Source organism: Choristoneura fumiferana, chromosome 27 (assembly GCF_025370935.1).
Source record: "Choristoneura fumiferana chromosome 27, NRCan_CFum_1, whole genome shotgun sequence".
NCBI classification, from domain to species: Eukaryota; Metazoa; Arthropoda; class Insecta; order Lepidoptera; family Tortricidae; genus Choristoneura; species Choristoneura fumiferana.
Window position 1 is genome coordinate 6,731,296 of NC_133498.1, and position 27,584 is coordinate 6,758,879.

General features: G+C 35.5%; 1 protein-coding gene and 1 non-coding gene across 3 annotated transcripts; one reads left to right on the plus strand and one right to left on the minus strand.

Moving 5' to 3' along the window:
- Positions 1 to 289: 289 nt before the first annotated feature.
- Positions 290 to 27,584, minus strand: LOC141443365 (uncharacterized). Of its 2 annotated transcripts, none has more exons than XM_074108603.1 (6): positions 27,303 to 27,584; positions 26,178 to 26,349; positions 25,253 to 25,364; positions 20,449 to 20,520; positions 19,716 to 19,876; positions 290 to 3,581 (listed from the first exon to the last, which is right to left on the minus strand). In XM_074108603.1, the coding sequence occupies exons 1-6, from the start codon at positions 27,319 to 27,321 to the stop codon at positions 362 to 364; spliced, it is 3,756 nt and encodes a 1,251-aa protein (XP_073964704.1). In that variant the 5' UTR covers positions 27,322 to 27,584; the 3' UTR covers positions 290 to 361. The 2 variants fall into 2 exon arrangements, with proteins under 2 accessions (XP_073964704.1, XP_073964705.1); XM_074108604.1 differs by lacking the exon at positions 290 to 3,581 and adding an exon at positions 4,863 to 7,911.
- Positions 23,496 to 23,569, plus strand: TRNAN-GUU (transfer RNA asparagine (anticodon GUU)). The gene has a single exon. It is a non-coding gene; the product is annotated as a tRNA-Asn (tRNA).

The following is a 27,584-nucleotide window of genomic DNA, read 5'->3' on the forward strand; positions in this document are numbered from 1 at the left end:
TTCTTCATCTCTGGTGAAGGAACTAGTGCAAAAAAACGAACGAATAGCTCCTTCGAACGAAAAGCCAAATGATACATTTTCTGATAGCGCAAATGATAATACATTTTGCTACCGCAAATGATACATTTTGTGATAGCGTGTAGACAAGGTCAAAGAAGACTTTACACTTTAGTACCTTGTTGCTGTCACTTTATTATTGTACTTTTGTGTAAAATTGTCAGAAGGCATAAAGTGACAAAGTACTAAAGTGTCAAGATATCTTCTACCTCAACTGTACAGTAAAACAAGATTTAGGGTAAAACATCATTTAATTCAGCGTACAGTCAATAAAAAAATTAAGACAGTTATTTTCTTTACAATACTAGTTACGAGTGTCACTTCCATTTTGCTCGGGCGTTTCGGTTTGCGAATTGTTGCTAGGATCACCAGAGGGGCAGTAGTTAATACTTACAGAATTTTGTTGAGAAAAACATACTTCTCTGCTAAAACCAACATCTGTTTCAGCCAATGATAAGCATTGGCGAATTTTGGGGCTAGCTAACGGAAGACTTCTTCCAGTATTTCCTTCGGATTTAGTTTTTCTACAAAAACCAAGTCTGTTCTGATCGATGTCAGTGTACAATATAAGTCTTACTTTACTATCATCATCTTTACAACATTTACTGCTTTTACTGCTCTTACTGCCTTTTGCACTCGGCGGTTTACTACAACATGTTGGTTCATCTTGATCATCTTGATCATCTTGATCATCTTGATCATCTTGACCATCTTGGTCTTCTTGGTCAGTTTCCGTTACAAGTGATTCGTACGACATGTCATTAAGGTACTCGTCATCATCATCATCGTCTAAAGTGTTCTCATTGTTAGGATCGTGCATATCCTGTGTTATTATAATGGTTTCTTTCTCCTCCTTTACCGTGCCATCTGGATTTTTAGTGCGTGTCACTCGTACTATTTTGCGTACTTTCTTCTCAAAGTAACCCAAATCTGTGTCTTTTGAGGACGCAGCTTCACAAGGTTCACAAATGTCGTCATCCTCATCCTCACAGCAACTGCCGCAGACGTCATCTGGTTCTTCTCCAATCTTGTGTCCGCAAGGATATGTTTCTCCTTCTGAAGTGGGGGTGGGCTCTGGGTCTTCGATAACACTTTGACATGTTGAACATACCTGTTTAGGCGCACAATTACAAATCTCACTGCACACTATCTTATTAGCAGCTGCTGCTGCAATATCGGCATCAATTTTGGCCTTTGCTTTCTCACAGTACTTAAGAAACTTCTCTACACTAGGTGTTAACATACCCTGCTTTTTGTTTTTCTTTATGAGATCAATTATGACATTTATATTTGATTTCAAATCTTTCAGAATGCCCGGTGGAGTTGGTGGTGATTCTTTTTCCTTAGCGTCTTTATCAGAATTACCTTTCGAAATGTGCTTTTTGATGTCTTCACAAGATTTAATAAATTTATCGATACTGCACGATACTAATCCTTCTTCTTTCGCTTCCTTACTCAATCCTATAGCAGTATCAATTTGAGCAACCATCTTTAGCATAGCTGGATTGGGCGGTTTCTTATTTTTTAATTGATCTAATTTAGTTTTGAATTGCTTGCAAGACCTTACAAAATCCTCGAAGCTCCTAGAAGCCAAGCCTTCTTTATTTAATTCAGCGGTTAGTCCTTCGAGTTCAGCTATATGGCCTTTCAAGTGGTCTATTTCAGCTCCATGTCCTGTTGCAGGAGCTGCTTCTTCATTGTGCTCATCAATCTTCTGCCTTATCACAGCGCAGTCTTCAATGAACTTATCGACACTTGGTATTTCTAGACCCAAACTTTTGTAGCTTTCCGTAAGCTGTACAACATCGTCGATTTGACCTTTAAGAGCTTCGAGACGTTTTTTATCTACTTTCGATCCTTTCTTGGATTTCTGGTTTTCCAGTTTCGTGTCTACAGCGTGACAGGTTTCTACGAACTTCTCGACACTTGGTGTGTAACAACAGTCATCCGATTTTAAATCTTTAGCAACATCAATGACATGACGTACGCAACATTGCAATTTTTCGTAATCCTGAGAGTCACCTGGCCCGGGCTCTTCATCAAAAAATGTTTGCATTTGACATTTAGTAGTTTCACATGTATTTACGAAGTCGGTTAAACTAAATGTTTCAAGCCCTCTTGATATAAAATCTTTCCCATATGATATTAAATCACCTATACGATCAACTAAAAAGCGAAGCGAACCGGTTTCACTTGCTGCAGAATGTCTACTGCACACATTAGTTACACCTTCTGGCGTAGCGCAAGGTACACTTGTAGTGCTTTTTTGTCGACAACAGGGGACAGAGTCTTCTCTTATAACAACTCTGCAGCTGGATTTCTTTTCTACTAAAGCTTTTTTGTCATCCAGACGATTGCTACAAGAGGCACAAAGCATCTTTGGATCAACGCCATCCGGAATACTTGGTAACGGTGGTGCTGCTTTCAATTTTTCCTGCAATTGTTCAGCCATCGACTTAAACTCAGAAATGCTGGACGATTCTATGCCTTTTTGCTCATACTCTCTTGTTATCTTAATTATTGAGTTGAGTTGTTCTCTTACCTCAACTCTCTTGTCTACTTTTTGTCCTGGTCCTTCTTGCAGAGAAGTATTACAAACGACGCAATTTTTAGGAAGCTTTTTTGCAAAAGTTTCACAAACAGGGCAAGGATCGATCGATTTTTTCTCACATACCGGGGGAGGAGGAGGGGGACAGGGCTTTGGTTTTGGCGGAGGTTTAGTACTAGCACAAGATGGGCAAACTTGATTTTGACTTGCGTTTGGACAAACGACTGCAGCGCTGGACGTTTCTTTTAGTTTAGTTTGCAACTGATCAGCGATATTCTTAAATTCGGCAACGTTAGCCGACTCTATACCATTCTTTTCGAATTTGCATTTTATGTCCATGATAGCATTAAGCTCTTTAGCTACGTCAATTTTCTTTGGTGGAGTAGGTTCGGCTGCCAAAGGCGCGTTACAACCAACGCACATTTTTGTTTTTTCTCCAGCTTGTGCTTGACAAACAGGACAGCCATCTCCTTTAGGTTTTACACGTCTTCTGCAAGCTTTGCAGAGCTTACTTATGTCAACATCGTCAGGTATGGGTAACTGATTTATTGATGGTGCCTTTAATTTCTCAATTAACTGTTCAGCGGTTTTTTTGAAATCTGCAACTGCAGCCGCTTGCCCCTTCTGTTCGTATTCTTTTATTATTTGTAGTATACCATTAAGTTGTTCTCTGATTTTGGTTTTCTTTGCTTCCTCCGCTTTGATTTCTTCAGGTGATTGATCTTTACGATCTGAATGTAAAGGCTGTTTACAAACTATGCAGATCATAGACGGGCGTCCCTTTTGTTCTTCTTTAGCTTTGCATATAGGACAAATCAGCTTCTTTTCTTTCTTTTTGTTTCTCTTCCTCTTGACTTCTTGTACCTTCTTCAACCTAAAGAACTCCTCTCTTTCTAACTCTTCTAGTTCTGATAATATGTAGTGAATGGTTACTTCTGTTCTTGGTATAATTATTTTTCCTAAGACATTGCATTTCCTGTTGACAACGTGTGGTTATTGTAATTTATATTAAGTGATTCTGAAATCAAGCTGCCGATTACCCTTCGTTTAACTTAAGTTATTTTTAATCAGTTCATCAAACGTGCTGAAAATATTGTCACGGAAACTTTGTATAACATATTCATAGATGAAAATATATGTACATACTTACCTAAAGCTCGAATATTATTATTTGGTTGAGGAAGTCTGTTACGGATATTGATTAGTTTAGATATGACGAAGCTAGTTGTGGATATCCCTAATGTTCACCAACGAAACTTACGCTGTTGATGTGGTTATAATATAAGGCTGCAGGAAGGAGTTATAAATATTAAGTTTATTATTAATCAAATCACATACAGATGAAGTGTTACGCTTTATTGCGAGTCATAATTTATAATTCTTTTATTGCTTGAAATCACGCTTGAAATAATGTTAAAAAAGATCTTAATTTAACAAACAAATTTTTATTAAATAGTTATGTCGACTTCATTGTGGTAAGTAAATGTATTATTGTATTGTATTGTAAATATTTTTTAAGGGGGGCTTCTATACGGCCATATTTCAACTTATGTCCATCCAGTTTTTTTTTTAATATTAGGAAAATAAAGGAATAAGATGTTAAAAGTAGCTTTTATACAAAATTTTGTACAGTCGACGTTATAAATAAGTGATCACTTTTGTACCTTGTCACTTTAACGGCATGTTTGAAAGCCATACGAAATGGTGTAGACTAAAAGCGACAAGGTACAGAAATGATCACTTATTTATGACGTTGACTGTACTTAGGTATCAAAGATATTTTTCACTTCCTTTTGACTTGTGAAATTGAAATTTTTATTATTATAATATTACTGACAAATACCATTATATTAATAAATCGGATTTTTTTATTCCCTAATTTTTTTAATCGATTAATAATGATCCGACACTTTGTACATTTTTCTTAGAATCAGGACTATGCCAGCAATGAATCTTAATAAATATGGCCTTTTGAAGCGCACTATAATTTGAAATAGGTACCTAAAAAATTGAACGAAAGCCACGCACGGTGCGCGAGGCCAACTCGTTCAACCGTTTGTTGCTTTTTTTCGAATATTTTATTTTAAACAATCTTAGTTCTGACATTTCGGAACACAACTTTTTAACATTTAAAATACAAGATGTTAGCCAAATTTGTGCTGCCTTTTCTAGTATTATGTTTAGCGACATGTTTTTATACCAAAGGTCCTCTACGTGAAATAAAACTACTAAAATTAAAATACAATAAATCCAACTATATAATTTCAAAATTCTAACAATCGCATTCAGTAAACCGACATGTAGGCGTAGATTCCGCTCTTGGTATCGGTCTGGTGCAGTTATAACAACTGTGCAAAGGTGATCTTATGGTCATCTGCCCAACTCCTCTGAACCTTGGGTTACCACAACGCTTACCACAATACAGGCAAGAATCAGACTGAGTCTCAGTTATGACCCTTGTGAAAATTAATTTACTCAAAGGTCTGACATCATATCTAGCGTTAGTTTTTGTATTAGTCGAAGCATCAGCCCTCATCATCGTCGCTCTACACTTAGCGCATTTCGGCAACTCAACGGGCATTGAACAAGTTGATTTACATGTGGCGTGGAAATCCACTTTACGCTTTGGTATGTCTCTTTCAAACGTGCTGACAGCCACGTCGATTTTCTCTGGAGGGCACAACTTCTTCTCGGGTTCAGGTTTGGGGGGGCAGCAAATTTTCTTCACCGGACATTCAGGATTAGGGCACGATGCCGTTGAATTACATGAGGATGCAGCGTCTCTCATCATCGGAGTGACTGGACAAACTATATGGGGTCTCGAAAAATTTTTATCATCGGGCACTTTCGTTAACTGTTTTACAGTAGGATAAATTATTTTATCGAAATCTTCGACTTTATTATTTTTGAGTAGCTTTTTCAAACGCTCTACAGTTATTTTGGTGTCTTCTGAAGTTAATGTTTTGTAGTCAAAATTTTTGGAAACAATTTTGATTTCGCAAATGCTATCTGATTCGAGAGCTCTTTGGTCTGGTGGAATGATATTAGACATTTTTGGCAACTCGTTAATCGGTAAATTTTGAGTCAAGGTTAATTGGCTACTAGTAGAAATAACAGGGAGCTTAGCAAGTGAGAATTCTGGACTTGTAGCGACGGTGACTCTTTGTGGTAGTTCACTGTAATTTGGTATGATTTCATGTATTTTTAAAGGGATAAGAGGAAATGATCCCACTGGGCTTGTACCTCTACTTTCTGTTACAGGCATTTTTATATCTATTATTTTCATGTCAGTTTCAACCATTGCATCAGATCTGTTCAGATTTTTTGAATCTTTAATCCCTTTTGTAGCTTTTTTACATTTTCGGACGAATTTAGGATCCAAATGGGAATAAATAATTTCACCTGAAACCCTTGGACTTTCATTGTGCATTCTCGTTCTGATTGGTATATCATGGGAAAGACGGGACATAGAATCAGATTGTAATTTGTCTTCTGATTCTTGTTTGGCTCTCGGAAAAGCAGTTGATGGTTTAGAATTACAGGGAACTACTTCACTCTGTTTATTTTTCATTTTCTTGTACATTTCTTCCAACCGTTTCATTTCATTTAATTTGTAGTCAAAACTTTTAAGAGCTGGTCGACCACTATAATGGTTATTGGATATATTTTTATTTTCCATCTTTTCAGGAAAATTTGTGAACATTTTAGAAGTAGGCAATTGGAAACCAAATTCATCTATTAATTTAGGTCTTCCGTCTGTACTTTGACAAGCGATTGGAAAACTGGACTCTTCAGTTTGCGTAGCATTGGATGCGTTAATATTTGTAGCAGAAGTATCAGGCTGTTCAATTTTTGTTAAATTATCTTCGTCTTCAAAAACATGGCCACATGCATCATGGTTCGTAGAGAATTGTTTTGTTGAAACCTCTGTGTTACTTGGTAAATTAAAAATACGGCTCTTATAATCGGATGTAGCTGCACCAGCATCTCTCCAACGCGCATTAGTGCGTACGATTTTAGTTTTTTCATCAACGTTGATTCCAATTTGTCCTTTGAAAGATGGCGAACAAACCTTATCTTTTTCTAATTTGTTGTCAAAAACCTCTGTACAAATAGTTTTATCCTCATCCGATTTAGATTTAACGACGTCTTGCGCAGACAAATTAATTGATTCTTCATCCAGAGAATAAGAAGTAGCAAACGACACTAAGCTAACATTTTCACTATCCTCAGGCGATTTCAGTGGCTGATTATTAGTTAGTTCCATTAATGTCCGCGCAGGACGTAAAGCGTGAATACCACTAACATCCTTAATGCGCACTTTGGATATTTTCTCTGGAACAGCACACACACAAGGCTCATCAGGTTTCTCTTCCATACTGATAAGCCTAACGTTATTCTTTTCTTTAAGTGTAGTAAGACAATCTGCTTTTTTTGTATTGTTTGAGTCAATCGATATAACTTTTATCGTATCATCAGATAAACTTGTTTTTAATCTAGGGGCCGCCAGTGTATCAATTAGAGCTATCTTTTCAGACTGAGTTTGTCTAGGTTTTGATTGTGACTTTGAAATGTTTTGATCACTCGTTTCTTTTTTTGACCGAGTTTCCTTGACAACATTAGTATTTTTTCTAACACTGCTGGAACTATGAGCGCTGGTAGCTTGTGAACAAGAAGGTTTATTCTTTTCTGTCCTAATAGTTATAGTCTTTCTTTCCTCAGTAACGGATCCATCACTATTCTTTGATCTAACCACTTTAATTATTTGTCTATATTTGTTTTCGAAAACTCCTAATTCTTGTGAATTACTCTTGTTCTTATTTTTACTTGGTGCTTTATCCTTCACATGCATACAAGTAACTGCTTTACCATATGGCCAAACGTATTTTTTAACTTTTGCAAATACGCTATTTTCTTTATCTTCTTCTTTCAAACAATTATCAATTAGTATATCAGAAATTGTCGTTGTAACTTTAATAGAGTTGTCCATGTCATTTCCAATCTTGTTTTCATTCTTTTGGGTAGTAAATCGTTCTGAATATTCACATTTCCTTACACTGGTTGAGGTTTCAATTTTGGTACAATCTGCACACAAAGCACCTCTAACGTTTTTATCATGAGACTCAAACATGGCAAGACAATTCTTACAAATATGCAGACTACCAGCAATTCTCTTCTCTGCTACTTTTATCTCTTTTAGTCGCCGTACAGCAAAATTTTGCTCTTTTTTTTCATAGCTCCTTACTGATATAAGATCTGTCGCATAGTCCCAATATGGCATAGTTGAACTGTCTATGTTAGGACCCCTGCAAACAACAGGCACACTTATGTTTCTCTCTTTCGTGCTCTTCGGAAATTTAAATGCCACCGATAAACTCTCCCTTTCTCGCATTCTGAGTTGCCATTATTTCTTCAACTTTTAATCACATATTATATAAATCATTAAAAAGTGAAGTTTAATTAATTTAATCGAAAGCTTCAATTTTTTTAAGAACTTCATTAGATCAGTTTGAATTTGAGAGTTATGACTTAAATTTAATTTTAAATCATGTTTTTGTAAAAGTCAGAGTTAATAAAGAGGAATGAACTATCATCCAAGTTTTCCTTTACGAAAGATAGTTAGCGATAGTTTTAGTTAATTGCAAAATTTGCTTAAACATTCAGAAACAAAATCGAGTTAGCAAGGACACCTAAGGAAGACTTTTTTATGTATGTTACCTCAGAACTCAATCATTTACGGTCCAATTTGAAAAGTCGCAATTAAATTAAAAGAGTAAATTTATGTAATATAAAAGACGCTTCATAAATAAATAAAAAAACTTTACAATCTCAAATATGTAGTTTATTAGTATAACTATTGAAATGACCAAAATGATACTATAAATTCATAAAGGAAAGATTTATAAAGAAATTCAGAAAGGAAGCTTATAAAGGTATTTGATGAACAGCTTGTTTTTATACATTAGATGTGGTCTGTTTTCCCCCTTTAAGTTTTAATGAGCATTTACTGTAACAAGATTATGTTTTCGCTTTTTATAGTGAAGTATAAATATGTGTGCAAGATATAATGTCAATCTTATTTTATTCTATCACTGCTGCATCTTTGTCATTAGCTCTTGTCTTTATACTTTCCTCCTATCTTTCATTATCTGTTTGTTATTCTAAGTTTTTGTACAAAGTGATTTATATGATGCGTCGTAATGTCATTTCATTTGAACCATGTCTTTTGTATCAATAGTGATAGTCTCTTTTTCTTCCTTTACCGTGCCATCTGCATTTCGCGTGCGTACTATTTTCCTTACTTTCCGTATTTGTGTTCCAACATAATTTTGATCTGTAGCGTCTACACACATCAAGCTATTATGTTTGTTACCACCGTGACTTTTGTGGTGTTTGTGTGAGCTATGTGAAATGGATTCCTCTGACCCGCACGGTTTATGTTTTCTTCTATGTCCACATACTTCCCTTTCTACTTGTGTATTTATATTTGAATCCTTAGGCTCATCTTTATCATCAATATTACCACAAACAAGACAAACACATATTTTTTCATCGTCTGTTATGTAAGAATTCAATTTACATTTAAATTTCTCACATACTTCTAGAAATTCTTCAACACTTGGTGTGAGCTTCTTTTTAGATTTAGATTTATTTATGAGATCAATCATAACATTAATATTTGAATTAAGGCATTTCAGAACATCCGGTGGAGATTCTGAAACCCGGGTAATCTCTGGTTCTTCATCGTTTGTTTTTTCTTTTTTTTCATTTCTAATGTAGCATTTACTATTTCCACAGGATTCTAGGTACTTGTCGATACTGTAAGATATTAAACCTTTTTGTTTGTCAATCATGCATCCATCACAAACTGATTTGCTCTCTGCGTCCTTACGCTGGTCTAATCTATTTTTGAATTCTTTGCAGGATTCCACGAATTCGTTAAAACTTTTCGAAGCTACGTTATCACCTTTGTATACTTCTGCAGTTAAGCCTTCTAACTCTGCTACATGGTCTTTTAAATGGTTTATTTTCTCTTCTCCGCTGTGCTTATCGATTTTTCTTTTAATAGCTTCGCAATCATGAATAAATTTTTTTGCATTAGGGATGAGAAGTCCTTCTTTTTCGTATGCTTTAGTAAGTTTTTCTACGTTAGTTATTCTTGTTTTGAGATCCTGTAGACGTTCTTCAGTACTTTTTGATGACTGTGACTGAACTAAATTACTGTTAGCTAATCTTTTCTCTTCTTCTGTGTGTTCGCAAGTAGTTTGGTTACTTGCGTCTGCCATTTTTATAACGTTTTGTGACTAATGTAATATTTGGGTAACAGTAGTAATTTAACGATCTAAAATTCTGTATATCACTTATTTGCTGTTCTTATTGTTTAAATTTACTTTGTATTTAAAAACAGGTACATAACAATCTGAATTTTGAAACAGCTTTAACAAGTCCTTTTGGCACTAATTTTTGGAATATCGTTTTCTTCTTTGATTTTTGCTGGCTGTTCAATTTTTTCCTTTTGCACATTATCTAATTAATTTCAATCTAGATTATGCTTTTTCTGTTTAATAGTAATAATTTCTTTAATCTCCTTTATTGTACCATCTGGGTTTCGGACGCGCGATATTTTTGTAACTTTACGTACTTGTTTTTCGATGATACCCAAACATTTATTGTAAATGGCTACAGTTTTACTACTCTTCCTAGGAACAAAAGAGCTCGAAGGGCTGTTATCAGTGCCGCTACTTTTGAACCGTCGCAATATAAAAGATTTTTTAGATGAATTCTTAGGTGTTATTTCTTTCTTAATAACATGTTCATATGTTTCTCCTCCAGACATTGTCTTGTCTTCACTGACACCACAAGTGTCACATTTCTTATCAGAAGTGACTACCGACGTTAAATTTCTTATTGAGTCTGAAATTAAACTAGAAATCACTTTCCGAACTACTTCGCCTTTTGATAGTAGACTTCCTGAATCAGTTGATTTAGATGCTTCTATAGGTTTGTCAGGTTGACAAGAGCACTTAACACAACCACATGCATTACTGTGTTTAGAACGAATCGAAATTGCGTCTTCTGTTACACGTCCATAAGAATGGAATGATTTACTTTCACCAACTTTTTTATCACTTATGTCGTTGGTTTTATCAGATGGCACACAGCATGTCTTATTATTTGTATCTTTATATGGCGCAAATACTTCTCCTCCAGACGTTCGTCTAACAGAATGGAATGATTCGAGTTTAGTGACTTTTTTATCTGGTTCACAACAAATTGCTTTTTCGTTTTTACCATGCATGGTTGCTTTGGGGCTAAAAATGGCTTCTACTGATACTTGACTAACTGATTGAAATTTTTTATTTGCTTCCATCATTCGGCTTTGGGAATGACATGATTCGGTTGTTTTAGCTTTTGTATCGACTGCATAGAGAGATATACTGTTGATACTACTGTCTGGCTTCTCAAACTTACATGTATGTCCTTTCTTTTGTTTAGAATTGCCAAATACTTCCTCTTCTGGTATACGAGCAAGTGAATGAAATGATTTTGATGCTTTCGTATCAACCGCACATTTACATTCAATACAACTACATGAATTTCTGGACTTCACGGAGTGGATAGGGCACGTCTCTTCGTTTTTATCTTTAGACGGAGCAGGTATTTCACCACCCGGCGCCCGGCAAGCAGAATTAAATGATTTTTTTTCTTCAACATTATCAGATTTACAAACATCACATTGACATGGGTCTGATTGGCTGCCGGCGTGCGCCAACTTAGCATTTAATTTTAACTTAAAGCTCTCACACATTTTTAAAAATTCATCAACATTTGTTTTTATCGCTCCCTTGCTTTTTGATTTTGTCATGAGATCCATCATGTTGTTGATATTACATCTAAGATTTTTCATGATATCTACTGATGATGATCGTAGTTGCAGCGTTGGCGTCTTTTCTTTCTTGTGGTCTTTGATAAGGTGTTTAAATTGTTCACAGGATTTAATAAAATTGTCTATACTACAAGAAATCAATCCTTCTTGTTTGGCTTCCTTACTTAATTCTATAGCGGTATTAATTTTGTTAATCATAGTCATGTCACCTTCATCCGGCTTGTTTTCATTTTCTATTTTTCTATCATCCAATGTTTGTTTGAATTCTATGCAAGATTTCAAAAAATCTTCAAAACTCTTCGATTCTAAATTTTCTTTGTTTACTTCCGCAGTCAAATCTTCTAATTCCGCTACATGATTTTTTAAATGGTTAATCTTTAATTCTTCTCTATTGTGCATATCTATTTTTTTCTTTATTTCTTCGCATGAATTTATGAATTTTTCAGCATTGGGAATAACTAACCCTTCTTGTTCATATTGTTTTGTAAGTTGCTCTACGTTCATGATGTGTGATTTGAGATCAGCAAGGCGCTCTGTAGTGCTTTTTGATGACTGTGGCTGCATGTTGCAGGCCATTCGTTTTTCTTCTTCTGTGTGTTCACAGGTTTGACTTTCAGTGTCCGTCATTGTTACTTATTTAAAATGTAAACATTTACTATAAATAATATTGTGCCAATGATTTGGTTATAATTAGTCTTAAAGAGTATTACTGTTTAAAATTGGTTCACTGATCGAATATATCTAATTGTTGCTGCCTCTTGACGATTCTAATCCTCTTAAAAACTTTTGAACTAGTTCAACATTGAAATTATCTAAACTCTGAAGACTCACATTTGTTTTCAAATTATTAACGCATTTATTTATGTTATGATCTGACTTAGATTTTTCTTTTCGTTTCTTTCTATCGTAAATAGAACGTTTTGACACTAAAGTTTGATTTGAACTCGTTAATGCACTTTGATAAATACTGGTGTCACTACTACTTCTGGACGTAACTGTCAGATCGAACTTCACTGGCTCAAAATATTCCATGATTTTCTTGAATTCTATACTAGATGTAATAAATTCCTTTAAATCGTTCTTTATATCAGTACTACTTGTAGAAACATTTAATAGACTTGCACATATTTCTTCAAAATTAATATCAATGTTTAACATGCTACCTGATGAGACACAATTTCTAAGTTTAGGATCTGCCATATTTGAGGGCTGCTTTGTATAATACGACTGTACACTTCTCGGTATAATATCAAACCGCCGCCTTTTAGGAATACAGACAGTGACTACACCGCAAGTTTTACTACTGCAGTAAGCATGTGAACTATCAGAACAGTTTGAAGTCTCTGATGACTGATACATAGTTTTGCTACTTTGACTAGAAGCAGCTTGACTGGCAGCTACACTCGGATTTCTTACTTCTCTCTTTATTCTGATGACTTTTCTTTCCTCAATTACATTACCATCTACGCCCCTTCTTCTTATTATTTTAGTTATAGTTTTGTAGTCAGTTTCAAACACACCGAGCTCCGCATCAACTGAGGATGCTTTTGAGTGTTCTTCACATAGTGTACTAGCTTCGCTTTCTTTCGTATCAGGTGTTATATCACTTGCATTATATTCATCACATGTAGGCTGAGATTTGCAAATATTTTCTATATTTTCTTGATCAGTTCCTTGAAGTTGTTCTAAAAGCTGTTGACAGCATGACCTTATAGGAACAATATCCGGCTCCTCTTCTATAGTTACTGACTTCTTACTAACTTTATCTGCTTTAGTCTCCTCAAATCGAGTTTTACATTCTGTACATAGATTTTCAGGGTCCACATCATCAGGTATATCTGGCAGTACAGGAGGTTGACTTAACTTCTTTTAAATCTTCAGCGACTTTCTTAAATTCTGCGACGCTAGTCGACTCTATGCCCTTACTTTCGTATTCTTTTGTTAAAACCAGTATCAAATCAAGCTGTTCTTTTAAATCGACTATTACAGAAGGTTTGTTATCAGATGTTTTTTCTCCAGCTGCTAATTCTTTTTCTATCAAGGGTGTACTACAAACAACACAAACATTGGATTTATTCTTTTTCTTTTCTTCAGCTATGCATACAGGGCAAGTGACCTTCTTCTCCGGCTTTTTCTCTGGCTTCCTGGCTCTCTTCTTTTTAATTTCTTGCACCTTCTTAAGTCTAAAAAACTCTTCCCGTTCTAATTCCTCCAATTCAGCTAGAATATAGCGGATCGTTTTTTCAGTTCTTGGTATAATGATCTTACCGAGAACATTGGATTTCCTGCCAACAATTTCATTTCGTTCTTTACTATTCTTTCTATTATTGGTAACTGGTCACAAGCTGCCGATTCTAGCTCCCTTCTTCCGTTTACTTAAGGACTGATATTCTTAACTTTAGTTATTAGTTCTATTTATGTGTCTTCCATTTGAGATAGCAAAAGCAGTACTAATAATTACTTGTTTTTGGTAAAGTTCGTCTTGAAATGAGAGCCGCTGGAACCTTTTGACTTTTATTTATTTCCAGCCCCGCTGACGATGAACTCTTTATTAAATAAGAAAAAGTTTCATGTTTTCGCGTTACTATAAAAACAAATAGCTTTTATTATGTTATTTTCTACAGCACTATTAGTTTCTATTTCATTATGATCAGTTGTCCTAAAGGGAACTTTTGTTTTTTCTATTAATTTGCATTTTAACTCAAATTACATTTTCTGCTTCTTGGTTTTCATTAATTAATTAAATAATCTGACAAACTTAAAAAAAGTTTATGATTCAAACCTTTTCGTTCGCTACCTTATAGTCAACAAATTCAACATTAAAGAAAATACAAAAAGATAGTCTTGAATCATCTTTATTGTCCCTGCGAAATTAAGGGTAACTGTGTTTTTGTTACTTTGAGACTTATCATTAAGTCTATTTTTCGAAAAAACATCAAACGTAACGTAAGTAATACTTATGAGTTTTAATGAATACTTAAACTATATTTTTGAATACTTAAGCAATACGCAGACTTAAGTCAAGCCGAAAACGACAAGGTTAATTAATCTTTTTTTTTTAATATATCGTTAAAACGGTATAATATTAAGTTAGATCGATTATTCGCCTCCTCCCCATATCGCCAAATTTCATCGAAATTGTGAGAGCCGTTTCCGATATTCCAAAAATAAATGATTGAAAAATTGCTCGATAGATTGATAGATGTATTTATACAATAAACTATAGGGGAAAAATTGAACAATTATTTATGGGTAATGAAATGAAATTGAGGTCAAATGTTGGAATCATTCCCTATTCAAGTTTGATAAGTAAATCGAGATTTAATTTGTTTGTCACTCAACAGTTAAATCTAACTATTTTCTTCCTTTTGCAATAACAGAAGACAAAAAAAAACTGTCCTACCTACTTACTCATAGGGTTATTGGTAAAAGTTTTCTCAATGGTCGTCAATTTTTAATCATTTAATCAGGGTACTGCAAATCCGCTTATCTACCATAAGTAAATACCGCGTATCTCCACTAAGTGTAGTGCCTACTTTTCTTTTGTCGAATGTTTTGGCTGCTAATTTTATTACGCAGTTTGGCCAAATACCAATAGAGAAGAGATATTGCAGGTTTACGAAAAATATTATAACTGAGTTGGTGGCTTTTGGCTTACTTTCTAGCCAGTAATTTCAATCGTATCTGCAGGGGGATAGTGTGAGTAAACAGAAGATGTGTACATTCCGTTAGTTAGATTCACTTTATAAAACAATCATGTAAAGTACTTTAATAAATCTAATGTAAAATGTATCATTAAGTACAGCAATACGGTGTTTGATAACTACTTAATTTGCCATAAGCTGTTTATTATTATGAAAATTTAGATATGCGGACAATGTTCAGCGAAGATAAAAATATATTAAATTGGATTCATAGTGTTTTTTGACAAATCTTTACATCTGTCTCTTTCTCAAAGTAGGTAGGTATGGCTTCCTCTATCTCGTCTTAAATTTCAAAACTTGATTTATTTGTAGTATATGAAGGTAGCTTAAATTTTGTTTTTTTCATTCAATAGCTTGAACTGACGATTTTTAATTTATAAATTATAAAACAAATAAAAAATAGTCAAATGCCGCCATAAACTTTATTAGTTAGTGGTAACCTAATTTTTGTAAATATTGACCTACTATACGTAATCCAATGTATTTCAATGATAAATAAGATAGGTACGCGTACAGTTTTCATCTTAGCTTCTCTTTAATGATTGTTAGCTATTATTTTTATTTTAAACAATATAACAACCCTTAGTTAGACGGAAGGGTGAGTTCATCGGCAGCTTGGCCCTTTTAAAGGACTTTGTGAAAGAAATAAAATTAAAAAATAAAGCTCAGTTTAGACGTGCAAGTAAAATGAAGCTAAAATTCAAGCTCGTTCTGCAACTTACATGATTTTTCTTGGACGTCTAAACTGAGCTTAGTAAAATTCAGGGTGATTTTCTGGCGTATTAATTGCACGTTTTTAACGCACCTTTGAGTAGCTTTTTTAGGACAGGAACGACAGTTAAAATGCCTAAAAATCACCCAGTGTTAATTTTCTAGAAAGTTGAGGCCATTGCAGTGTAAGTATGAATAAATAAGCCCTTAAACTGTACTTTTTTTGTAGTTAGGTCTTATGCAGTATTCATACTTCGTTAACCTAAGCTTTAAGGATTAGTTATCTTTTACTTGCGAATAAGTTACGATTGTCTGCCAAACATAACTCACAATGATTAAACGAGTAAGTATATCAATAGCCTCAACATTCGCGCTAAAACAGGTCGCTGGACGCCAACGAGCAGCGACACGGCGTGCATGTTCTCTATTCAATACGTGTGGTGCCAAGTGACCACTATGCGGCGAGCATCATAGCCACGCAATGGACAGAGATCACTGGCATTGGGCTGCCTGCCCCGCTGTCCACTGGTGTCCAATCCGCAACTTGACATGACAACGAGCAGATACAACTCTCGTCAAGAATCTAACGCGTCCAAAAAGCACGTCACCCAGCAGAGACACATGAGACAGGCTCAGGCTATTCTAAAAAAACAAAGTGCGGTACCTATTCGCTCTTAGAAGGAAACCACCGTAAGATCAACCCTCAGTAAGTGTCACATTGTCTCAGTAAACTATCGTTTTACTCAGTAACTTAAACAGTAAGGTTGAACTTGCAGGTCAATTTTAAGATAATTTACCAATGGTGGATAGTGCAAATCCGCGTAACTAACATAGGAATAATATTGCATATCTGACATAATTAGCCAATGACCAATTTTTACTCCAAACTCGTCGAAATATAACCTTAACCCTTTTCCAGGCATAGTGCATTATAGCGACCACATAAATGTATACAAATATTCGACCTTGCTAAACTTACAATAGGTATGGTACAAAATTAATTGGTAAATTTAGGTTTTAAATGAATCTCTCATACGTAAACAATATAACACTATGATTCATTTTGTAGGAGCGTATCTAAATTAGAGGGGCCTGGAAAAGGGTTAAAAGCATCCTGTGTAAAATTACGCGTAATGCAGATACGCAGTATTGACGTATGGTAGATAGACGATTTTGCACTATTTTCGACGCTATAGGGCTCTGTCCACTAGAATAACCTGCACTAAGTCCTAAAGCGAACCCCGCACTTGATTATTTCTAAACATTAGGAACTCACTTAGGTGATTTTAATAGACTAAATGCCACACTCAGTGACTTCAAATATCTAGACTCCACCTCGCAAAAGCTTTGTACGCGCGCGGCATTCGCGTTGTAACGCGTTTGTTGCGTAGCGTCGTATTTTAGACGCCAGCTCATGTAATGAATCAATTGATAAGTGTTTATTAATTTACATCTTTAATTTAGGCATTGCACTAAAAAGAAAGAACTCCCTTCTATGGAAGCGCAGCTTTGCAATGCAATGTCTTATCTTTTTGCAAATTAACGCATTTCAGATTACGCAATCGCAGCATATTTTGAGCAATGGTGAGGTGGATGCTTATAAAATTCTTGTAGGTATTGAAAATCCTTACTAATTATTAAATATTACTTTGAAGTCTCCGAGTTGGCCGTATGCTTTATGATAACACTTACCTTATCAACAGCGGGAGCGGCGGGATGACCTAATGCCTAAAGTTAAATTCGCAATGCAACGCAACATACGCGTAATTTTAAGGTTGACGTTTTATTTCACAACTGGGACTCTAGTTTTAGTTTTAAATATTTGACAACAAACCATGTTAAACGCTTTTTTGTTCACGTATCATTACCATGAATAAATTGACAGTACCTTTAGCGATTTATGTATGTAGAAACTTTATTGTACATCATCATGATCATCATGTCAGCCGAAAGACGTCCGCTGCTGGTCATAAGCCTCTCCCAAGGGTCTCCACTCAGACCGGTCTTGGGCTTTCCCCATCCACCGCGATCCCACGATCTTAACCAGATCATCGCTCCATCTTGTTGGAGGCCTACCGACAGCTCGTCTCCCGGTCCGCGGACGCCATTTGAGAACCTTTTGACCCCATCGGCCATCAGTCCTGCGAGCAATGTGCCCCGCCCACTGCCACTTCATTTTTGCAATTCTCCGGGCTATGTCGGTAACCTTAGTTCTACTGCAGATAATATCATCATTTCTGATTCTATCCCGCAGAGAAACCTCGAGCATAGCCCTCTCGATAGCCCTCTGAATGACTTTGAGCTTCCTCAAGAGGCCCATCGTTAGCGCCCACGTCTCAGATCCGTAAGTCATCACTGACTATTTATTGTACATATACGTAACACAAAAATAATACAAAAAAACAACAAAATAAAAAGAGTGCAAAGACGAACTTATCCCTAGAAGGGATCTTTATCAAATGAGAGAGCGATGTTTATCAGTAATAAACGGATTTTATAGTATTTGACAATTACGCGAACTCGTTTGATAGAATATTGCAATAAAAAACTTGCCATAACAAAAGATCTGAGCAAAATTGTAAAACCTCAAATATACGCAATACCCATTGCATTGCGAATCAATCTTAGCAGCTAAATAGTCCAGCTAAATAATATAAACAATAGAGTCTACGCGCACCATGTATTTTTACGCGCAGAGAACCCGCATTTCTCAACTATCATAAATAATTTGATTTATGTGCGCGTAAACACATTTATCTATACAGCATTACGTCACTACAATGTGTAAACCTCGTAAGTCACAAAATTTGTAAAAAAATCGTTTATACCTTTATTGGTAAGAGAACCTTGTAATGCGCGATTAAATGCGGATTTAACAAAAATTCTCTCTGCAAATTTAGTTACTTACGAGGTTTTTACATGGCAGTGACGATTATTTCACTAACCATAAGGTCAATGTAAACATATATTTGAAGCTATGGCTGTATAGATATTTATACCATCGACTGTACCTATCCAATTACGTAAAATTTGAAAAGAATAATGGACATAATACACAATGATCATCACAACACATTGAACGTATTGTAAAAAATTGCGGTGAAATTAAAGCTTGGTAGTGTAAGGGTATATACGCATCCCGGAATGACGTAGAACTGGGTTCGATTCCGGTATCAGCATTTCTTTTCTAGGTAGTTTTTCAATGTGTTCTAGTTATAAGACCCGTTTGTGGTATTTTGACTATGAGTGAAAATCACGAAAGTTTAAAACGTTATACATTATAATGATCAGCGGCCATAGATTTTGTAACGCAATACCTAGCTATGACATCACAAACCCAACTCAATTGACTGTTTATTTGTTTCAAAGCCACTAATATCCTAATTATCCAAATAATTGAAAATTAATCTGACATTAAGGACAAAAATGTATTATTTTTCATTACAATTGTTTTATCTATCCAATTCAACCTTCCAATAGTTACACGGCTTAAAAAAGTTCGGCTAATTAATAGTTTCACGAACTAAAAAAAATCCTTTGCTCACCCGCGACCTTATGATAGCTAAGTTTATGCAAAATATACGTGTTCATGCGGTTCCTACACCTCCGGTCGCGGGTGAGGAAAGATTTTTTTTCTTCATTGATATGGACCTCCGCAAAGTAACGCCTGATTCAATAAATTAATAGTTTCACCGAAATTATTAAAGCAAATGACCATTATATTCCGTCCAATATTCTTTTTAGATTTTATGTATTTCGACAGGATTCGACCTACTTGTACCTACTTTATTATTATTTTTATACATACTTTTGGGCGTTGTTGTGCGCAGCATCCAACATCATGAAACTCCTGCGCAGCTCCAGCATGTGTATGAGGCGTCTGAGCAGGTCTAGCCACGCCTTCTTCGTTTCTAGAACCGTCTCGCCCCCCCTCTGTATGCCGAGGTGGGGGTATGGGTCCAGGCCAGACTGTCGGATAAGAAAAAAATGTGAGTCTCTAAGTACACTGTGTCGAAATTCCGTAGACGAAGTAGGTATAATTGCGCCTGCAGTGCAGTTTCAACTATACTTGGGAGCAAAGAAATCGAACCACGCTTGCAATTTTTACGTTAATCTTTAAGTTTTTTAGGTCGTAAGTGTTATCATGGAAACGTAAAAATTTGCAAGGGTGGCTCGATTTCTTTGCTCCCAAGTGTAAAATACATTTCTTTGATGATACTGCAATGCCGCGTAACTCTCAATAACAATTTCCAATACTGCGTAACCTACAATAAGTAGAAAATTCGAGATTTCACAGCTGACATAATATGTAAACAAAAATACATTAAATTTTAAACCTTTCCTGTACATTTGGTCTCTAGTTAGATAGGCGGTATTAGCCATTGCTGGTTACGCGGTTTTTTTTTTGTTTTTATACAGTATAGGCTTGCGTTTGGCCACAATCACGCCTGATGGAAAGCGAGGATGAGGCCTACGATGGAGCAGGCATCATCGATATTATACTTAAATATTATCTAAGTAGGTATCTATAATGTAAGTACCTCAACAACCTCGTAGAGCGCTATCCTGACACCTGTCACGCCTTTTGTGCTAGTGTTGACAGTCACGCACGCCTGTAAAAGGACACACAAATTTGACGGCTTCTGCAGATGTTGCTGGTACAGTCGCCACCAGATATTTCTGAGCGGCCAAGGTGATCAAAAATATCGAAACATGTACTGTAATAACCAGAGATCGGACAAATGTGCGTCATTACTCGCAATAATATGGACATGACTCCAAAGATTAATTAATTGATTTCTTACCTGTAATTTAATACACTTCAAGCAAGACAGTAATAAATTAATTAAACACAGACTTCGTATTGTGTATTAAAGTAAATAACAAGCAATTTTTCTAAAATTTTTGGTGAGTTCATTCCTTTTCACATTTACCTCAATAAATCTATTCAATAAGAAGTCTCTGTTTAATTTATTTATTAGTATCTTGCGAAGTATACAAATTAAATTACAAATAAGAAATCAATACTTACGCAAAACTTTACGCGACACTAAAGTAGCACAAAACGTAAACGAACCGCCATGACAACGTCATTTCTCTTTATAGTAAGTATGTCGCCATGACGGACCATGGCATATTTATTAGTAACTAAATAACATGATATTTACATCGATAGTAACGATAGCATATTTCCAAAATAAATATTGAAATAATATACCTAATATTAACGCGTCCTACGAACATTTAAATAGTAGATTATTGTCGTGGCCTGGAAGTAGGCAATTGCTGGCTGAGTATGATAACTGATAACTAATACGAAGCCAGCAATTGCTATTCCAGCCGAGACTAATATAAAGCTTTTCTCAAAAATGGTGAATAATTCTGAAATAGAATAAACTTTTTCTCAAGACATAATATTATAAATTTATTTTATTTATTTTATGTGCCGTGTATTTTTGAAAACACCACAAGCTGTTTCAGCCGCTTGGAAATATCTGATTGCTGCTTTCAGATCATACATCATAATTAAGCCTATATACAAACACTTGATCACAGTCAGCTCTAGGCCAATTAGACTTGGCTGTATACGACTTGTGCCAACATTTCCATGGCCTTTTTAACTTTATAAAAAAATGTGACTTATTGCCGAGCTAGCGCGCCTGCTATCTTTTTAACTTTTTAATTTTTCGCTGACCATAAACTATGCACTTCACCTTCTGATATGTAAAGAATAATGTCAACTTTTACGGACATTTTTGAGAAAAGACATTTTAGACATTCAAAAAACTGTTTACGGTTTATGCTAGAGCTGCATTCTGGTGGCAGAATATTGCAGTAATATTCCCTATTAATTGATTAATATCTTTGGAGTCATGTCCACATTATTGCGAGTAATGACGCACATTTATCCGATCTCTGCTAATAACTCAATAATAGAGTGCATGTGCCGATATTTTTGACCACTTTGGCGCTTGGAAATATCTGATGCCAACTGTACAGATATATCATCATCATCATCCCAGCCTATATACGTCCCACTGAGCACATGCCTCTTAGAATGAGAGAGCTTGTAGTTCCCACGCGGCTCCAGAACGGATTGAGAACTTCACACATAACATAGAATTGCTTCGCAGGTTTCCTCGCGATGTTTTCCTTCACCGTAAAAGACGTGGCCAATACTATAGATAAACCTACATACATAAATAAATATTAAATGTCCTAGCCCCGAGAGCAAACATTCGTATTATTCATACAATATCTGCCCCGGCCAGTTTGCATGAAAAATACGAATATTTATGTCCAGGTTTAGACGTTTAATATGTACCTATATAAGTATGTTTATTCGTTGCCTAGTGCCCATAGTACAAGCTTTGCTTAGCCTCCTGCGACCCACCATACAACAAAATAAGAAATTTAAAACTTAATGTCTCATAGATAAAGTTGAATTTGTTTTTTTTTTGTTTTGAATGATACAGAGAAAATGACACTTTATTCCTTTTTCAAAAGATATAAGTTCTATTGCTAACAATATGTACTAGTATTATCACTTTGAACCCCAGGAGGTTAGTTTGGGACTAGGTCAATTGGTGTTAATTGTCTCATGATATTTTATTTAATTTAATTTCTGCAAATGCGTAAAAATTTAACACGGGTTGTCTCCGCGTCTCGTTTTACGTTGACTTATAATATTTATTGATTGTGTTATTGTATAAACAGATGGTTGTATTTAAATAATAAAACCGCATTCATATTCCATAATACCTACTTAATTAGGTAAAATTTGGATAACAATAAATATGCCTGTTTGATATCTACGATAATGATAATAGGTACGTTGTATTGTCATATCAGAATTTAAAAAGATAGTGTAATGTAATCAATAAATGTGTTTACCTAGTTGCCGTACATTTTTAAAACATTCTTATCTTAATACCATTCGCATCACCATTTACGTTCGTAATTGAATCTTAGAAATGGATTGACTTATTTTTTACCCCCAACGCGCAAAAAGAGGGGTGTTATAAGTTTGATGCCAATATCTGTCTGTCTGTGGCATCGTAGCTCTCAAACGAGTGAGCCGATTTCGATGCGGCTTTTTGCTATGTTTCATCAAAATCAGTTCAGCCTTTTTAGAGATATTGAGGTTTTTTTCAACTTTTCTATAGACACATCTACGTTTCAATGGATAATTGTGGTCATTTTTATACTATCGCAGAATCAATAGGTAAGTAATATTTGAATATAACCTACCTATTGATTCTGTGATAATTTTAAAATAAAAATAAATAACTAAAGTGGAGAACTTTCAAATGTTGGCATAGGTAACACCTGTTGACCATGTAACCTACTTTTAGAACAAATAAACCTTGACTTTGACTTTGAAATCGTCAATTAAAAAACAGAACTAGGTAAGGTGCCAACATTATTAAAGAAAGGCATAACTAATTAAAAACAATCTCGAACCTTATCACTAAAAACCCTAAGCTCAATTTTATCACGAAGTAAAAATTGTCCACAATATTTTCACGATAGAACAATATTGGCGACATACATATTTAGATAATCTATTTCAAAACATTGTACATACGCCTTCGTGGCGCAATTGGTTAGCGCGTTCGGCTGTTAACCGAAAGGTTGGTGGTTCGAGTCCACCCGGGGGCGTCCTTTTTGTATTTTTATAATTATAAAGATTAGGGATAAGTCCGCCTTTATACAGCATCTCCAAGTTCTACCAATTGTATTATTGTTTCATTTACGCAATTATTGAGTGATTTGTACTTAACTTAAAATAAAGTTTTCTTTATTTTGTTTTATCATCCATTTTCTCTAATACCTATTTATTGGCAGGTATGTAACATGTATAGTTCTGAGGAGTATGTTCGCTGACAGTCTTAAAAAAAAACGGCCAAGAGCGTGTCGGACACGTCCAAAATAGGGTTCCGTAGCCGTTACGAAAAAATAAGTAATATTTTTCTAAGGATTTCGTATTTTATACGGAATCATCCAAGTTCTGTATATTTTATACCTTAGGCTGCTATTTACTCTTAAACTACTAATAATTCTCAAGCAATTTTCCTTGAAAGTTTGATATACTTACTACCATTCTGAATTTTTTCAAATTTTTCCACCCACCGGTTTAGATTTTAGAGGGGGGACGCTCTATTTTAATGAAAATTTGCACTTTAGAGTTGAATATTTCGCAAACAAATCACTGAATCGAAAAATCGTCTCAGCAAACCCCTAATGGTTTTAAAAGACCTATCCAACGATACCCCACATTATAGGGTTCAATGAGAAAAAAAATCTCCCCCACTTTACGTCTAATGTACCATAACAATTTTTTTTTAATTCTTATTATACCATTTTGTCGGCATAGTTTATGTTTATATCCGTGCAAAATTACAGCTTCCTAGCATTGATAGTCCCCGAGTAAAGCCGCGGACGGACAGAGAGACAGACAGACAGACAGACATGGTGAAACTAAAAGGGTTCCGTTTTTGCCATTTTGGCTACGGGACCCGTAAAAAACCGTATAAAGTAGCCAAAATAAAATAAGGGCAACTTGAGTTTCAACGGTAAAAATGGTCAAAATTGGTGTGATGTACTTCAGCAGTGAGTGGATGTGGGCTGATTGATTGGTTGATTGAATATTTGGTACTCTGGTCTCCGGTATGGGTCTATATCGACTGGTCAAAATTGTTTTGAATAAAGAAAAACTTGACATATTTTTTACATAACAACGTTTCGTCGAATGATTGAAATGTCGAAAATTGTTAGGTCGAAATTGTTTTTCATAATATTTATTGGTCGAAAAATTGTTTAGTATAACATTTGTATGGTATAAAATTGACATTCCGAATATTGTTGGGTATACCACTAATTTTATGTCTGGAAAAAAATATGAATTTAACGACTGAGGCGAAGTCGACGGAGCTCCGCTTTGCGGAGCTCCTATTCCGCCTAGTTAAGGCCGCTAACCTATACTTGACCAATCATATTACCTGTGTTTTCTTTATTGCGGGGGGCTTTGCCTCCCCGTCCCCCCTTTACTGTTTCGCCTATCCAAATATCAAATAATAGGTATATATTCATTAATTTTTTGAGGACATTGAATAATTAACTAAATGATAATTAGATCTGACAATATTATGGATTTAGCATTATAGTAATAAAAATTTTGGACTAAACAATTACAGACAACAACTGCTTTAGGGAAAAAAGATGTATGCGAAAAAAGAAGTATGCCATATAATATTATACCAAACAATTTCGACCAAAAAAATGTAGAAAAAATTTTTTTAGACCTTTCCAAATGCATCCCTCCGGTATTTCGTGATCACTTACCTCTTTAGCTACGCTCTCCAATACCATCCGGTTGAAGTTGTGGAAGAAGTAGCGGCACCTCGCCAGCAGTATGAAGCAGTTCCTAACGTCCTCGTAGAATTGATGGAACACCCTGTAGGTACATAATAAATAAAAGTGTCAGAAGATTTTTATTAGCTCATTGAAGTGGCAATCACCAGACGACCAGATGGCCTAGTGGTTAGAGAACCTGACTACGAAGCTTGAGGTCCCGGATTCGATTCCCGTGTCGGGGCAGATATTTGTATGAAAAATACGAATGTTTGTTCTCGGGTCTTGGGTGTTTAATATGTATTTAAGTATGTATCTATATATTTATCCGTTGGTTAGTACCTATAACACAAGCTTTGCTAAGCTTACTTTGGGACTAGGTCAATTGGTGTGAATTGGCCCGTGTTTTTTTTTTTCATTTATTTAACTATTAGAATTATTTGCCTGAAACACAGGGAATCCTAGTTCAGGCATTTCTTGTAAATATTGCTATTACAGTATGTTTTAGTTCTTTAATCAAATATGATGTAAAAGGAGTTTTTTGAATAAATTATTATTATTATTTATTATTATTATTATTAACTGCAAAATTAGTTTTTTTGTTGCTTTACAACAAATAAATAGTTAGTTAATTGAGTTGGCGAACAAGTGACGTCATACGTTGTTATTTCCATTCAAACTCTATGGGAGAATTGTGTTTTGACAGCTCATAAAAAGTACGTCAGTTGATTGGTGGAGTCAACATCCCTATTTACCCGCACGATCGTAACGGCTGGATTTGAAAAGGCTATGGACAGATACAGTTCGCCGTTCCGCTCCGCATTATCCTTGCTGCGCTCCGCTGCCTCACACACGCAGCGATCAAACTTACAGCACCCCTCTTGTGTCAACTATTAACTAGATCCAAACCCCTCACCCGTCAATGTCCTCAGCGATCCTTCTCAGCTCCCGGCCGGTGGCCATGGCGCTCCACTTCATGAGCCGTTTGCCGTCGTGCGCCATGTGCAGCCGGTTCCTCATCTGCTGCAGAGCCACCAACGACGGCAGGCACGGGTAGCGGCTGACGCCGATGGTCACGTCGTCATCCTCTGGTGGAATACCAAGAAGCTTTAACAGATACCATAATTTTGTCTCATTCGTTTAATTACTTACCTTTAAAACACCTTTTGACCTGTTTTATTTTGACCCGTGTAATGTGTCACTGCTGTTATAAGTAAATTATTTTCTTTCTTTCTTTTCTTTTAATTCGTAATAGGGTAAATCGTCAATTACTCGTACTAGCCACCGTTCAATAACTGGCCACCTTATAGTTACTAAAATGAATTCTGGTCTCCTATAAACAGAATATCTCCTCCTGTATTCTGAAAGGCCTGTGCCCAGCAGTGGGACATATATAGGCTAAAGAAGATGATGATGATGATAAAGTGGCCAGTTATTGAAAGGTCCCCAGTAATTGACTTAAATGAGGGTTTTCAGAGGCGATATATCGCTAGATGGCGTTAGGATCGTGAGGTCTGTTTGACGTTTGCTCGTGGTTGCTTGAATAACTAAATGAGCCAATAAATATCATCGCGCTGTCATCGTTCATCCACCATTACCTCTCATATTTCGTTTTCTAGAATTTTTCACCGTACAACGGCAAAACCTACTAGACACTGGCAAAATTGTCCAGCAATAGACAGAGCCGTTTAAAAAAAATAACAGCTAAATGAGCCAATCGCAAGCAAACGTCAAACGGACCTCACGCACGATACTTGCACCAATTCAATCAAGGTACTTGTATTATTATCCATTCTGTTATCAAGGGATTCACGGGACAATTTTATGTAAAAAAAAACTGCCCTCGCGTCATGTAACGACAAAATCACACACCACATCTCGGCCTATATAACGTTCCACAGCAGGGCACAGGCCTTCTCTCACAATGAGAGAGAGAGAGAGTCTAGGCTGCGATTCAAACCCACGATCTGCTTACTATAGGTCAACGGCAATCCAACTGTCACCGCGGCTTTTTTCAGCTTCTAATAAGACAAAAACTTACCATCTTCTTCGTTCTTCATCTTGCAGGATTACAGTTGAAAAAAAAACACCGAATTTAACTTGAATTTCTATATGTTCCTGGACATTATATTTCTTGTAGTTCTGTTCGTATCAGAGTATGTTTGGTTTGTGTTAATGGATTTGATTTCTGTGATTTTTTCATTTTATTTCTATTAATTGCTATGGTTTGTAACGTTTCATTTTGTTGGATTTTCCGGTATGATTTTTCCGTTTGATGTCAATGATACCATTTTGAGCAAATTTTGATCGTGTTTTCATTTGA